The sequence below is a fragment of the Piliocolobus tephrosceles genome, unplaced genomic scaffold, assembly GCF_002776525.5.
Source record: "Piliocolobus tephrosceles isolate RC106 unplaced genomic scaffold, ASM277652v3 unscaffolded_38026, whole genome shotgun sequence".
Lineage (NCBI taxonomy): Eukaryota > Metazoa > Chordata > Mammalia > Primates > Cercopithecidae > Piliocolobus > Piliocolobus tephrosceles.
Window position 1 is genome coordinate 1 of NW_022322117.1, and position 13,783 is coordinate 13,783.

The 13,783-nt window shown below is 54.2% G+C and overlaps 1 protein-coding gene across 1 annotated transcript; it reads left to right on the forward strand.

The window, feature by feature from the left end:
- The first annotated feature begins 6 nt into the window (after positions 1 to 6).
- LOC113223044 (IgGFc-binding protein-like) lies at positions 7 to 13,666 on the forward strand. The gene is made up of 8 exons (XM_026452637.1): positions 7 to 54; positions 2,529 to 3,123; positions 3,241 to 3,440; positions 5,634 to 5,775; positions 9,127 to 9,464; positions 10,723 to 11,296; positions 11,688 to 12,304; positions 13,025 to 13,666. Exons 2-8 carry the CDS (start codon positions 2,544 to 2,546, stop codon positions 13,634 to 13,636), a joined length of 3,063 nt encoding a protein of 1,020 aa, XP_026308422.1. The 5' UTR covers positions 7 to 54; positions 2,529 to 2,543; the 3' UTR covers positions 13,637 to 13,666.
- The last annotated feature ends 117 nt before the right edge of the window (positions 13,667 to 13,783 follow it).

The window sequence follows — 13,783 nt, forward strand, 5'->3', positions numbered from 1 at the left end:
GTCCAGGTGGCAAACTTCACCCTGCGGCTGGAGCAGGAACAGTGGAAGGTCACGGTGAGAGCAGATGGGAAGCAGGGGGCGAGGGGCCTGTGGGTGGGTGGGGCACAGGCAGCGCTCAGCCCAGGAGTTGGGGGCACAGAGATGAGAGTGCATGTGCGAGGCCTGGGGTGCCTGAGGACAGAAGCTGCCGATCAGAACTCAGAGTGGGAAGCCAATGAGGGAAGTGTCCTCAGGGACTTGGGAGCTGCTCCCCAGTCTCTGTCCCTCAGTCTCCACCCTCTCTTCACCTCCACGCATTGACTTTTCTCTCCAAATCTCTCCCACCGTCTCCTCCCTGCCACTCCACCCTCTCCCCACCTCAATCCTGGATTCTGTCCTACTCACCTCCCTATTCTGCCACTCACTGGCAGGATGTGGTGCCATCAGAGGTTGAGAAAGTGCAAGGCTGGAGAAGCTTCATGGACAGGGGACAATCTGTCGGTGACACTATCACCCCGTATCAACAACAACAGTAGCTATTGTTTCTATACAGCTGACTGCAGACCTTTTGGCCGCCAGGCACTTCATGTCCATGGTGTCTGTATGTTTGTAACAGGAGCTGCAGGCACTACGACTTGCTTTATTTTTCAGAGTAGGGTGACCCATCGCTGGCCCGTAGTCCCCCAGCAAATGTGGAGCTTGAACCCCGTGCTGCTCTGCAGAGCTTTTCTTACCAAGAAGATCTGGTCTCATATGGAGACTGGCATCTCAGTTACAGTGGAGGGGTTTCCCCTGAGATCCCACTGAAACACACACACACGCAGCTGTTTTTCTAGTAGCAATATTGGCGAAGGTGCTGATAAATTGCTGACTTAATCTGGTGAACTGGACAACCACGACTTTTTTTTTTTTTTTTGAGACAGAAACTCGCTTTGTCACCCAGGCTAGGGTGCAGTGACACAATCTTGACTCGCTGCAACCTCTTCCTCCCGGGTTCAAGTGATTCTCCTGTCTCAGCTACAAGTGCCTGCCACCACGCCCAGCTCCTTTTTTGTATTTTTAGTAGAGACGGGGGTTTTACCATGTTGCCCAGGATGGTCTCAATCTCCTGACCTCGGGATCCACCCACCTTGGCCTCCCAAAATGCTGGCAGTACAGGCGTGAGCCATCATGCCTGGCCAATTTTTTTTTGTATAGAGAGGGGTCTTGCTATGTTGCCCAGGCTGGTCTCAAACTCCTGGGCTCAGGAGACCCTCCCACCTTGGCCTCCCAAAGTGCTGGAATTACAGCTGTGAACCACTGCTCCTGACCAATTTATTTTGTATTTTTTTTATTTTGTAGAGATAGGATCTCCATATGTTACTCAGGCTGACCTTGAACTCCTGGGTTCAAGTGATCTTCCCACCTTGACCTCTCAAAGTGCTGGGATTATAGACACGAGCCCACGAGCCACTGTGCCCCATCCAGGGGTGGATTTATGAGGCTTTGTTGGTATCTAGTAAACTTAAACTGAAACCACTGGTCCTCAGCTCATATGTTTGAGTTCATTTCCCCAAGAATTTAGCCTAATTTCCCACCCGCTGATGCTTTAAAGCATAAACCTGTGGAGCCCATTTACTCTTCAAAAGAAAAACTTCCACTCATAGCTGCTAGTAACGGCAGATGCTCCTGAAGCATGCATGCTGTGCCAGCCATGTTTCTCAGCACTTCACAGACATTCATTTATTTGATCCTGACAACAGTTCCATGGGGCAAACACCTTATTCCCACCTGAGAGATAAGGAAACAGAAACAGGGAGAAGTGACTCACTTGCCCAAGGTCACAAAGAGGGTAACGGGGAAACTGTTTGAACTCGGGCAAGTGACTCTGGGGGCGATCATTGCTTATTAATGGTTGCATCAAGTGGTACATAAAGGATAGCTAGAGGCTTGTTACTTCATTGAGACCTGTGTTCATTTCCGGTGGTGCCATAACAAATTACCACAAGCTTGGTGGCTTAAAACAATAGAAATGTACTTCCCCACAGTCCTGGATGCCAGAAGTTCAACATCAGGGTGTCGGCAGAGCTGCACCGCCTCCAAAGGCACTGGTTGGGGGATCTTGCTTTCCCTTTCCAGCTCTGGAGGCTCCAGGTTCTCTGGGCTTGTGACAACACCATTCTAATCTGTGCCTTCATTTTCATGTGGCCCTTTCTGTGTGTCTCTGCGTCTTTTTCTTTCTGGCTCTTATAAGGACACTTGTCATTGGATTTAGGGCCCAGCTTAATCCAGGACAATCTCATGTTGACGTTATTTCCCTGAATCCATGTGCAAAGAACTTTATTCCAAGTAAGCTCACATTATGGGATTCTGGGTGCATATGTCTTTTGGGGACCACCATTCAATGCAATATCAGACCCTATTATTGTATCCGTTTCATAAATACGAAACTGAGGACCTAAGTGGTGAGGTCACACAGATCTTCAGCATCAGGCATGGGCTTGAACTAGGGTCCGACTCCCACCCAAAGTTTACTTTCTGAAGCGTGGCCTGCGTCTCTCGCCTCCCAGGTGAACGGTGTGGACATGAAGCTGCCCGTGGTGCTGGCCAACGACCAGATCCGAGCCTCTCAGCATGGTTCAGACGTTGTGATTGAGACCGACTTCGGCCTGCGTGTGGCCTACGACCTTGTGTACTATGTGCGGGTCACCATCCCCGGAAACTACTACCAGCTGATGTGTGGCCTGTGTGGGAACTACAACGGCGACCCCAAGGATGACTTCCAGAAGCCCAGTGGCTCGCAGGCAGGCAATGCCAATGAGTTCGGCAACTCCTGGGAGGAGTTGGTACCCGGCTCTCCCTGCCTGCCGCCGCCCACCTGTCTGCCAGGGAACGAGGGCTGCGACACCAGCACCGAGTGTCCTCCCGAGCAGGAGACGAAGTATCAGAAGGAGGAGTTCTGTGGGCTCCTCTCCAGCGCCACAGGGCCGCTGGCCTCCTGCCACAAGCTGGTGGATCCCCAGGGTCCCTTGCAAGATTGTGTCTTTGATCTCTGCCTGGGTGGTGGGAACCTGAGCATTCTCTGCAGCAACATCCATGCGTATGTGAGTGCTTGCCAGGCTGCTGGAGGCCACGTGAAGCCCTGGAGGACGGAAACTTTCTGTCGTGAGTGAGGGAGAGCCAGAGGGGCAGGGAGGGGAGAGGTTGAAGCACAGAAGGGTAGACCCTGGGCCTTGCAGCCCCTCCCTCCCCAGGGCTCTGATCGGCACCCCCTCCTTGCAGCCATGAAGTGCCCAGCGAACAGCCACTACGAGCTCTGTGCAGACACCTGCTCCCTGGGCTGCTCGGCTCTCAGTGCCCCTCTGCAGTGCCCAGATGGGTGTGCTGAGGGCTGCCAGTGTGACGCCGGCTTCCTCTACAACGGTGAAGCCTGCGTGCCCATCCAGCAATGCGGCTGCTACCACAATGGTGTCTACTATGAGGTAGGAACCTAGTCATCTGGGGCAGAATATGGGGCCTCACCCTTCCCACTGCTCATCAGCTCCACAGCCTACTTGGTCTCTTATTTATTTCTTTTAGAGTCAGGGTCTCACTGTGTCACCCAGGCAAGAGTGGGTGATATGGTCATAGCTCCCTGCAGCCCCAAGTTCTTTGGCTCAAGCAATCCTTCACCTCACCTCCCAAGTACCTGGACTTTCTAAACATGACCATGGACTCTGAAGCTTGTTGGTGTGCACCACCAAGCCCAGCAAGTTTTTAATTTTCTTGTGGAGACATAGACATGGGGGTGTCTCATTATGTTGCTCAGGGTGGTTGTGAACTCCAGGCCTCAAGCCATACTCCCGCCCTGGCCACCCAAAGTGCTGGGATTAATGGCATGAGCCACCATGTCCGACCCATTCAGCCTCTTTTTTTTTTTTTTTTTTTGAGACATAGTCTTGCTCTGTTGCCCAGGCTGGAGTGCAACCTCCGCCTCTTGGATTCAGGCTCACTGCAACCTTGGCGTCCCAGGTTGAAGCAATTCTCTTGTCTCAGCCTCCTGAGTAGCTAGGAGTGCAGGCGTGTGCCACTATGCCCGGCTGATTTTTTGTTTTTTGGTAGAGATGGGGTTTTGCCATATCGGCCAGGCTGCTCTCAAACTCCTGACTTCAAGTGATCCTCCCACCTTGGCCTCCCAAAGTGCGAGCATTACAGGCGTGAGCCACCACAGCTAGTCCATTCAGTCTCCTGAATGTGTCTTGTACCCACTCATTTCCCCATCCCCATGGCCCTCCCTTGGTCCAGCTGGTCCTCTCCCACCTGGGTCCCTCCAGGCTCCTACCTTTGCTCCTCTGGTCCACCCTCCACGTGGCAGTGGTAAAGATCTTTCTAAACATGACCATGGACTCTGAAGCTTTAAACCCACCCCTGACTCCCCAGGTGAAGTTGTGGCTTTACCTTCCAGGTCTGGAAAAAGGGAGCCTTTCTGACCACAAAGACAAGATTTTCATCTGTTATACCAGCTGCGAACACCCTGTGCTTCCCTCTCCCACTCTCTCCCTGTTGGTCCTTTTTCTTTGACTGGAGCATGTGTTTGTCTAATGTCCGTCTCCCTTGCGGGACTGTGAGCTCTCTGCGGGGTGGGACCCTCTCTCTGTTGTTCCCCTCACGTAAATAATAGTAATAATAACAGAAAATATGTAGATAGTGCTTTCTATGTATCTCGTAATGTTTTGAGTGCTATGTATGCATTTTTATATATACATTACATATCTAAAAACTTTTATTCTGAAAATTTTCAAACATGCGAAAATTAAGAGAATACTGAAATGACTGTCCATATACTTACCCATCATTTCGCTTTAAAACTAAGCCACATTCTCCCAATCTTGTTTGATGTCTATCCCACGTATCTCTCCTATCTGAATGTTTTAAAGGAAGCCTTTTTTTTTTTCTTAAGATGGAGTTTCGCTCTGTCACTCAGGCTAGAGTGCAGTGGTGAGGTTTCGCCTCACTACAAGCTCCGCCTCCTGAGTTCACTCCATTCTCCTGCCTCAGCTTCCCTAGTAGCTGGGACTACAGGTGCCCGCCACCACACCTGGCTAATTTTTTGTATTTTTAGTAGAGACGGGGTTACACCGCGTTAGCCAGGATGGTCTCAATCTTCTGACATCGTGATCCACCCGCCTCGGCCTACCAAAGTGCTGGGATTACAAGCATGAGCCACCGCGTCCGGCCTACCCTTTTCATTTTATCTGAATTTTACATATGTTATTAACTCAGTTATACTTCCATAGGCAGACGCTACTATTTTCTGCAATTTGCACATCAGGAAACTGAGCCATAAAGCGGTGAAGTAACTTGCTCAGAGTCACAGAATTTGGAAACAGCAGAAACGGACTTCAAGCTCAGACGATCTGCCCTTAGTTACTATGTCACACCATTTCTCCTACAGCAGAGATTGAGCGGATATTTTGGAATGAATGAGTTAATGAATAAAAGTGAATGAACAAATGTACAAATGAATGACGGCCCCAAAGCCATGCTTTGCCTCAGCTTCACAGACAGGAGACCATCCTGCTGAGAGATGCCCCTTGTCTGTGATGTCTGCAAACCCTTCTGTGCCCAGAATGCCAGAGATGTGAGAGTCGGCTCCCACCCGTGGTGTCTGATGGCCGTGCCCTCTCTCCCCACAGCCGGAGCAGACAGTCCTCATTGACGACTGTCGGCAGCAGTGTACGTGCCATGTGCGTAAAGGCGTGGTGTGCCAGGAACACAGCTGCACGCCGGGGCAGGTGTGCCAGCCCTCCGAAGGCGTCCTGAGATGCATCACCAAAGGTGCCGGGCTGGGCTGGGACTGGGGCTGATGCGACTACGGATGGAGTACAGGGACTCTGGGGCCGAGGGTGATGTGACTGGGGTGTCCATGGCGGGAGGCACACAGGACTAATGATTGAGGTCGCAGACCTGGAGACCCCTGGGCTGGGTTTCACAGGGCCAGGGCCATCTACTGTGGGAGGCAGAGACCCTTAGGGAAAATCCAGGCTGTGGGGACCCTCAGAGGTTTCTTAGGGTTGACGTCAGAGACCCTCGGTATAAGGCAGGGACAGGCGTGCCTTTGCTGATACGGGCTACATGGTAAATGTTTCAGCTTGCAGGCTGTATGGTCTCGTTCCAACTGCTCACTCTGCCATTGTGGCATGAAAGCAGCCGCACACTATATAAGTGAAGAGGTGAGACTCCTGTAAGACTTTAGAATACAAGAGCAGCAGCCTAGGGGGCCACAGTGAGCTGACCACTGGTGTGTGGAATTAGACTTGGGGCTCAGACACTAGCACCAAAGGGCAGGGGAGAGACTGGGATCCTAGGGTCAGGGACAGAGCAGAGTTCTGAGTTTCAGGCACAGAGACCCCACCAAGGCAGGACGTTGGCCCTCTCAAGTGGGAGATCAGGAATTTTAGGGGCATAGTCTCCGATGTGGGAACGCCCCCAGACTAAATCTGGGACACAGAGCCACCCCCAGGGCTCATTTCGTAGGGTGAAGAGAACCCTCCTCCCCGCATGGATAAGATAATAAGAGCTCCAGCACCAAGGTGTAGGGCTAAGACTCTCAGGGTGATGAGCAGGACAATGGGACTCCCAGGAACGGGGGGTATATCGCTCAGCATCCAGTCGAGAGACAGAAAGCACCCAGCCATTCGAATGAGGAAAGTTCAATTAAAGAATCATTTACTTATTAATAGGAGATTAACTATTAAAAGGCAAAGAGGGCCTGGTGCGGTGGCTCACACACCCAGCACTTTGGGAAGATCGCTTGAGGCCAGGAGTTCGAGACCAGCCTGGGCAACATAGCGAGACACCCGTCTCCACAAAAAATTTAAACTTAGCCAGGCGTGGTGATACATGTTTGTGGTCCCAGCTATTCAGGAGGCTAAGTTGGGAGGATCACTTGAGCCCAGGAGTTCGAGGCTGCAGTGACCTATGATTATACCACTGCCCTCCAGCCTGGGCAAGGCAGCAAGACCTTGTCTCTTTACAAACAAACAAATAGAAATAAGAAACAGTAAAGAGAACACTAAAGAATACCACCAAAGCAGACATAGGAAGTAGCCCCCACTTCTAGGGCTAAGGTAGAGGCCTCATGGAAGGGAGAAATTGGCCCCTCCTCTTCAAGGAGGGGAGAATCAGCCCCAAGGCTGAATCCAATCCTACTGCAGCTGTAGTACAGAGGTGGCACAGAGGTTTCAGCAGGCTGGAGTTGGCAAGAAGGAAACCCCTCACTGGGAAGCCAGCTGGGACCAGTGGCACTTGCTGAGTGTGGCCACACACCCTGGCCAGAGCCGGAAGGGCCAAACCAGCTGGAAGGCCAGACCAGGAGCCCCTCCCTGCTGCAGTGACTCTCCAGCGCCCTCTGTTGACAAAGCTTAACTCCACGGGTGTATTTGAAGCTGAGAGGCGGTACATTGGTAACAGGCACAGGAGGAAGGAGACATTTGAAGACTGGCCTCTCCCACACAGGGATTCCACAAGCTGGGTCACAGATGTAGTAACTGTAGGAACAGGGTCTGGGACACAGAAGCCCTCCAGGACAGGGCCTCAGCAGTGAGGCACCCTCAAGGCTACTGGCTTGAATATAGCAACCCTCTGGGATGGAGTTTTGCACTGAGGGAGGCCCAGGCCAATGAGACTTAGCTAGTTAAGGCCTCAAACGTTTCAAATCATGCTGAGACCCCTGGCACTGAGCTCTTGCCAGAAGATCACCCAGGGCCCTACTCTAGGTCACAGAGGCCCCCGGGACCTAGAGAAATTGAAGACCAATTGCTGTCAAATGTGGAGAGGTCCAGAAGGCTGAGGTCTCAGGCATGGGGGACCCTGAGGCCTAGATTTTTTTTTTTTTTTTTCAGAAAATGTCTTACTCTGTCACCCAGGCTGGAGTGTAGTGTAGGTTACTGCGCCTCTATTTCCTAGGCTGAAACAATCCTCCTGCCTCAGCCTCCTGAGTAGCAGGGGACTACAGGCACACACCACCATGCCTGCCTAATTTCTAATTGTTCTGTAGAAATGGGGTCTTGCTGTGTTGTCCAGGCTGCTCTCAAACTCCAGGGCTCAAGCGATCCTCCCACCTCAGCCTCTTAAAGTGCTGGGATTATAGGCCTGAGCCACCACACCTGGCCTGGGGCCCAGGCCTTGAACACAGAGAACCCATGGGCTGGGATCTCAGACATGAATGCTCTCAGGGCTGGCATCACAGACACAAGGACTCCTGGGGCACAGATCTCAACTTGGGTCAAGTGTACCTTTTCTCTAAAGGGCTAGATGGTAAATGTTTAAGCTTGCAGGCTCTACCTTCTCGATCACAGCTACTCACTCTGCCATGGTGGTGTGAAATCAGCTGGAGACTATGTAAGTGAAGAGGGTGAGGCTCCTATAAAACTTAAAATAGAAGAACAGGCTGAAATCTCAAGTAAGGACACCATGGAAACTGCATCGTAAACACAGACCTAGAGTCTTGGTCTTAGGTGCGTGGACTCCACAACCTCAGTCTCACACAGCAAATGGCAGGGCCTCAGTCTTAGAGATAGGGGGACTCAAGGGCCTGGGTCTTGGCTGTCAGGGACCTCTGAGACCCGGGTCTCAGGTATGGGATCTTTGACACCCGAGACTTAGACACAGTCCACCATGGGGCCTCAGTGTCAGACGTGTGGGACTCCCAGGGGCTGGTCTTGAAAACAGCAGGCTGGGCTTGGTGGCTCATGCCTGTAACTCCAGCACTCTGGGAGGCCAAAGTTCGCTAATCACTAGATGTCAGGAGCTAGAGACCAGCCTGGACAACATAATCAAACTCTGTCTCTACTAAAAATACAAAAATCAGCCAAGCATGGTGGCGGGCACCTGTAATCCCAGCTACTCAGGAGGCTGAGTCAGGAGAATCGCTTGAGCCCGGGAGGCAGAGGTTGCAGTGAGCCGAGATTGCACCACTGCACTCCAGCCTGGGTGACAGAGAACCAACAGAACAAAACAAAATACAAAAGCAAACTATAGGACCTGGGTCCTAGACATGAGGACTCTGGAATCTGGTCTTGCCTGCGGTAACCCTCAGATCGCTGGCACAGACTGGGGTAGATGTGGAGGGAGCGGCCATCCTTTACAGTGGGCAGCCTCTCAAGGTCCTCCCTCTTCTGTCCCCAGACCCGTGCGACAGTGTGACATGCCGGCCACAGGAGACGTGCAAGGAGCAGGGTGGCCAGGGCGTGTGCGTGCCCAACTATGAGGCCACGTGCTGGCTGTGGGGCGATCCACACTACCACTCCTTCGATGGCCGGCCGTTTGACTTCCAGGGCACCTGTAACTATGTGCTGGCAACAACTGGCTGCCCGGGGGTCAACACCCAGGGCCTGACGCCCTTCACCGTCACCACCAAGAACGAGAACCGGGGCAACCCCGCTGTGTCCTACGTGAGAGTCGTCACTGTGTCTGCCCTGGCCACCAACATCTCCATCCACAAGGGCGAGATCGGCAAAGTCCGGGTGTGTGTGGCAGAATGGTCCCCTGAGGTCCCCGGGAGGGCAGGAGGGATCCTGATGACCACAGTTAGCAGCTCAAGGCTCCTTGTCTTCACCTGGGCCTGAAACAAACTGTCAACAAAAACTATAATTCCAGCAAAAATATCACCCCATTCCTGCGAATTAAACAAGCCTAGCCCCTTGCTAAGGGCTTTAATCTAGGACCTCAGCATTTCCCTTTTTGACAGACCTGGGTTTGAATCCAGCCTCTCCTCCGTATGAGCTAGGTGATGCTGGGCAGTTCACTTGGTAGGCCTCAGTTTCCTCATCTGTGAAGTGGGCATCATATCAGGGCCCGTCCCACAGCAAGGTGGTGCATGTCACATGCTGAGCTCAGAGTCTAGTCCAGGTGAACACTGGTTTGAGTGTCTATGAGGGAACAAGTGAGAGGCCCAGAGACCAGGACATGGAGAGAAATATAGGGAGATTGTGATGGGCACGGGGGCTCACACCTGTTATCCCAGTACTCTGGGAGGCCGAGGTAGGTGGATCACCTGAGGTCAGAAGTTCAAGACCAGCCTGGCCAATACGGTGAAACCCTCATCTCTACTAAAAATACAAAACTTAGCTGGGTGTAGTGGCGCTACTGTAATCCCAGCTACTCTGGAGGCCGAGGCAGGAGAATCATTTGAACCCTGGAGGCGGAGGTTGCACGAGCCAAGATTTTGACACTGTACTTCAGCCTGGACGACAGAGCAAATATCCATCTCCAAAGTATATATATATATGTTGAGGTCAGGGTAGAGAGATGGGCTGTCCTTTCTGCCCAGGGAAATGGAGATAGAGCTTCATGGTAGCTCACAGACAGAGGGAGGGAGGGAACAGAGTAGGCGGTGAATCAATGATGGTGAGTGAGTGGAAGAGACACACAGAGAATGAGGGAGGGAGGGAGGAAGGGAAGAGGAAGGAGAGACAGACAGAGAGAGAGAGACGACCGAGTGATAGAGACTTAGGTGAAGACAGAGGGAGAGAGACACAGAGAGACAGAGACGGGGAGGGAGATAGAGATCAAGGGAGAAGATTAGAAAGAGTTAAGTCAGGTTTCATTCCCCAAGACCTGGGCCAGAACAAATGTCCACACTGTGTCCGATGACAATCCAACTATCGGAGGAAGGCCTTGGCCTCTCCCAGCCCCTGGTAGGATGAGAAAGGGAGGCAGAGGGCCAGAGCTGGGGCCGTAACACCTCCAGTGACCCGTTTGACTTCTTCCTCCTTCCCCAAGGTGAACGGTGTGCTGACAGCGTTGCCCGTCTCCGAGGCCAACGGGCGGATTTCAGTGACCCACGGTGCATCCAAGGCACTGCTGGTGGCTGACTTTGGACTGCAAGTCAGCTATGACTGGAATTGGCGGGTAGATGTGACGCTGCCCAGCAGCTATCATGGCGCAGTGTGCGGGCTCTGTGGTAACATGGACCGCAACCCCAGCAATGACCAGGTCTTCCCTAATGGCACCCTGGCTCCCTCCATACCCATCTGGGGCGGCAGCTGGCGAGTCCCAGGCTGGGACCCACTGTGTTGGGACGTGTGTCCGGGGTCCTGCCCAACGTGTCCTGAGGACAAGTTGGAACAGTACGAGGGCCCTGGCTTTTGCGGACCCCTGGTCCCTGGCACAGGGGGCCCCTTCGCCACCTGCCATGCTCATGTGCCACCTGAGAGCTTCTTCAAGGGCTGTGTTCTGGACGTCTGCATGGGTGGTGGGGCCCATGACATTCTTTGCAAGGCGCTGGCTTCCTACGTGGCCGCCTGCCAGGCCGCTGGGATTGTCATCGAAGACTGGCGGGCACAGGTCGGCTGTGGTGAGTGTCGGGGTAGCAGAGGCGGGGCTGGGGTCAGGGGCCCGTCTCTTCGGGGCTAGTTTGGTTTCACTCTGGTCCTCCTAGGTCTCTTTGTTTGCTTTTCTCTCTGTCTGTCTCTCTGTCTCTTGGTGCTCGTCTCTGTGCCTCGCTTTGCTTGTCTCTGTCTGTTTCTCATTCTCTCTCCCTCAGTTTCTTCTTGGGTCTCCTGGTCTCTGGCTTTCTCCCATTTGTTTCTGTGTGTTCTCTGTCTCTCTGTGTCTCGTGCTCTGTCTCCCCCTTTCTGTGTCTGCTCCCTATTGTCGCTCTCTGTGTCCTCCCACCCTGTCCTGTGACCCCACCCTAACACCCTTCTCTCTGTTTCTCTCCTTCCTGCTCCTTCATCTGCCCACAGAGATCACCTGCCCAGAAAACAGCCACTATGAGGTCTGTGGCCCACCCTGCCCGGCCAGCTGTCCGTCCCCTGCGCCCCCTGCGACCCCAGCCGCATGCGAGGGTCCCTGTGTGGAGGGCTGCCAGTGCGACGCGGGTTTCGTGCTCAGTGCTGACCACTGTGTTTCCCTAAACAACGGCTGCGGCTGCTGGGCCAACGGCACCTACCACGAGGCGGGCAGTGAGTTTTGGGCTGATGGCACCTGCTCCCACAAGTGCCGCTGCGGGCCTGGGGGTGGCTCGCTGGTCTGCACACCTGCCAGCTGTGGGCTGGGTGAAGTGTGTGGCCTCCTGCCATCCGGCCAGCACGGCTGCCAGCCCGTCAGCACAGCTGAGTGCCAGGCCTGGGGTGACCCCCATTACGTCACTCTGGATGGGCACCGATTCGATTTCCAAGGCAACTGCGAGTACCTGCTGAGTGCACCCTGCCACGGACCACCCTCCGGGGCTGCGAACTTCACTGTCACTGTAGCCAACGAGCACCGGGGCAGCCAGGCTGTCAGCTACACCCGCAGTGTCACCCTGCAAATCTACAACCACAGCCTGACACTGAGTGCCCGCTGGCCCCGGCGGCTACAGGTGAGGAGGGCTGTGGGCCAGACAGGAGCGGGTGCCAGCTCTGGGGTTGCCCGAGATGGTAAGGGCTTCACCATTCCCCTGGGCACCTTTCACAGCTTAGCTGGGGCATGATGGAAGGGTCAGAGGATAGGCCTAGGAGCCTGATGGCTTGGCACCGGGGCTTCTTCCTCTCTCAGCCTACTGTATTCCTCCGTAATCTGGTGTAAGAAAAGTACCCGTTTTAGAAAAGGATGAGGAGTCAGTGATATGTGCCTATAGAGGCTGTTTGTTTTTCCTTTCTTTTTTTCTTTCTTGCTTTTCTTTCTTTTTTTTCTTCGCCTGACTCTGTTGCCCAGGCTGGAGTGCAGTGACAGGATTAGGGCTCACTGCAGCCTGGAACTCCTGGGTTCAATCGATCCTCCCACCTTGGCCCCTGCCTCCCGAGTGGCCGGGACTAAAGGCGCACGCCACCACGCTGGCTAATTCTTCATTTTTTTTTGTGGAGATGGGCGTCTCACTATGTTGCCCAAGCTGGTCTGAACTTCTGGCCTCAAGCCATCCTCCCATCTCGGCCTTCCAAAGTACTGGGATTGCAGGCTGCACCACCAGGCCCGGCCTATAGATGCTCATTATTATTTTCAGAGGGGAGGTGACATGCTCAGGGTCCAGCTAGTAGGTGGTGGGGCCAGGATTCAAACCCGTGTTCGCTCTGCTTACCGCTCCCCCAACCCCCGCCCGCAGGTGGACGGCGTGTTCGTGGCTCTGCCCTTCCATCTGGATTCGCTCCTGCACGCACATCTGAGCGGCGCCGACGTGGTGGTGACCACAACCTCAGGGCTCACGCTGACTTTCGATGGGGACAGCTTCGTGCGCCTGCGCGTGCCGGCGGCGTACGCGGGCGCTCTCTGTGGCTTATGCGGGAACTACAACCAGGACCCCGAAGACGACCTGAAGGCCGTGGACGGGAAGCCTGCTGGATGGCAGGTGGGCGGCGCCCAGGGCTGCGGAGAATGTGCGTCTGGGCCATGCCCGTCGCCTTGCACCCCAGAGCAGCAGGAGTCCTTCGCCGGCCCGGACGCCTGCGGCTTGATCTCCGCCACCGACGGCCCGCTGGCGCCCTGCCATGGCCTTGTGCCACCCACGCAGTACTTCCAGGGCTGCTTGCTGGACGCCTGCCAAGTTCAGGGCCATCCTGGAGGCCTCTGTCCTGCAGTGGCCGCCTACGTGGCAGCTTGTCAGGCCGCTGGGGCCCAGCTCGGCGAGTGGCGGCGGCCGGACTTCTGTCGTGAGTACTGCTCCATGCATGGTCCCTATAGCAGGGTCTCTCCCTGCCCTTCCTTTCCAGGACTGTAAGACAGCAGCCCCTTCCTCCTCCATGGGGCTCAGGGGCCACCTTCCTTCCTTTGAGCTGGGTATCTCCTGACAGGAAACACCTTGGCCCTCACACACTGAAATGCCCCAAGTCAGGTACTGCAGTGAGAGAGAGTCAGTTAGAAACAC

Bases quoted from the DNA above. Each gene is read 5' to 3' on its own strand.
- LOC113223044 (XM_026452637.1), top strand. From the start codon at position 2,544: ATGAAGCTGCCCGTGGTGCTGGCCAACGACCAGATCCGAGCCTCTCAG. The intron at 3,124-3,240 runs GTGAGTGAGGGA...CCCTCCTTGCAG, and splicing joins GAGGACGGAAACTTTCTGTC to CCATGAAGTGCCCAGCGAAC. The intron at 9,465-10,722 runs GTGTGTGTGGCA...TCCTTCCCCAAG, and splicing joins GCGAGATCGGCAAAGTCCGG to GTGAACGGTGTGCTGACAGC.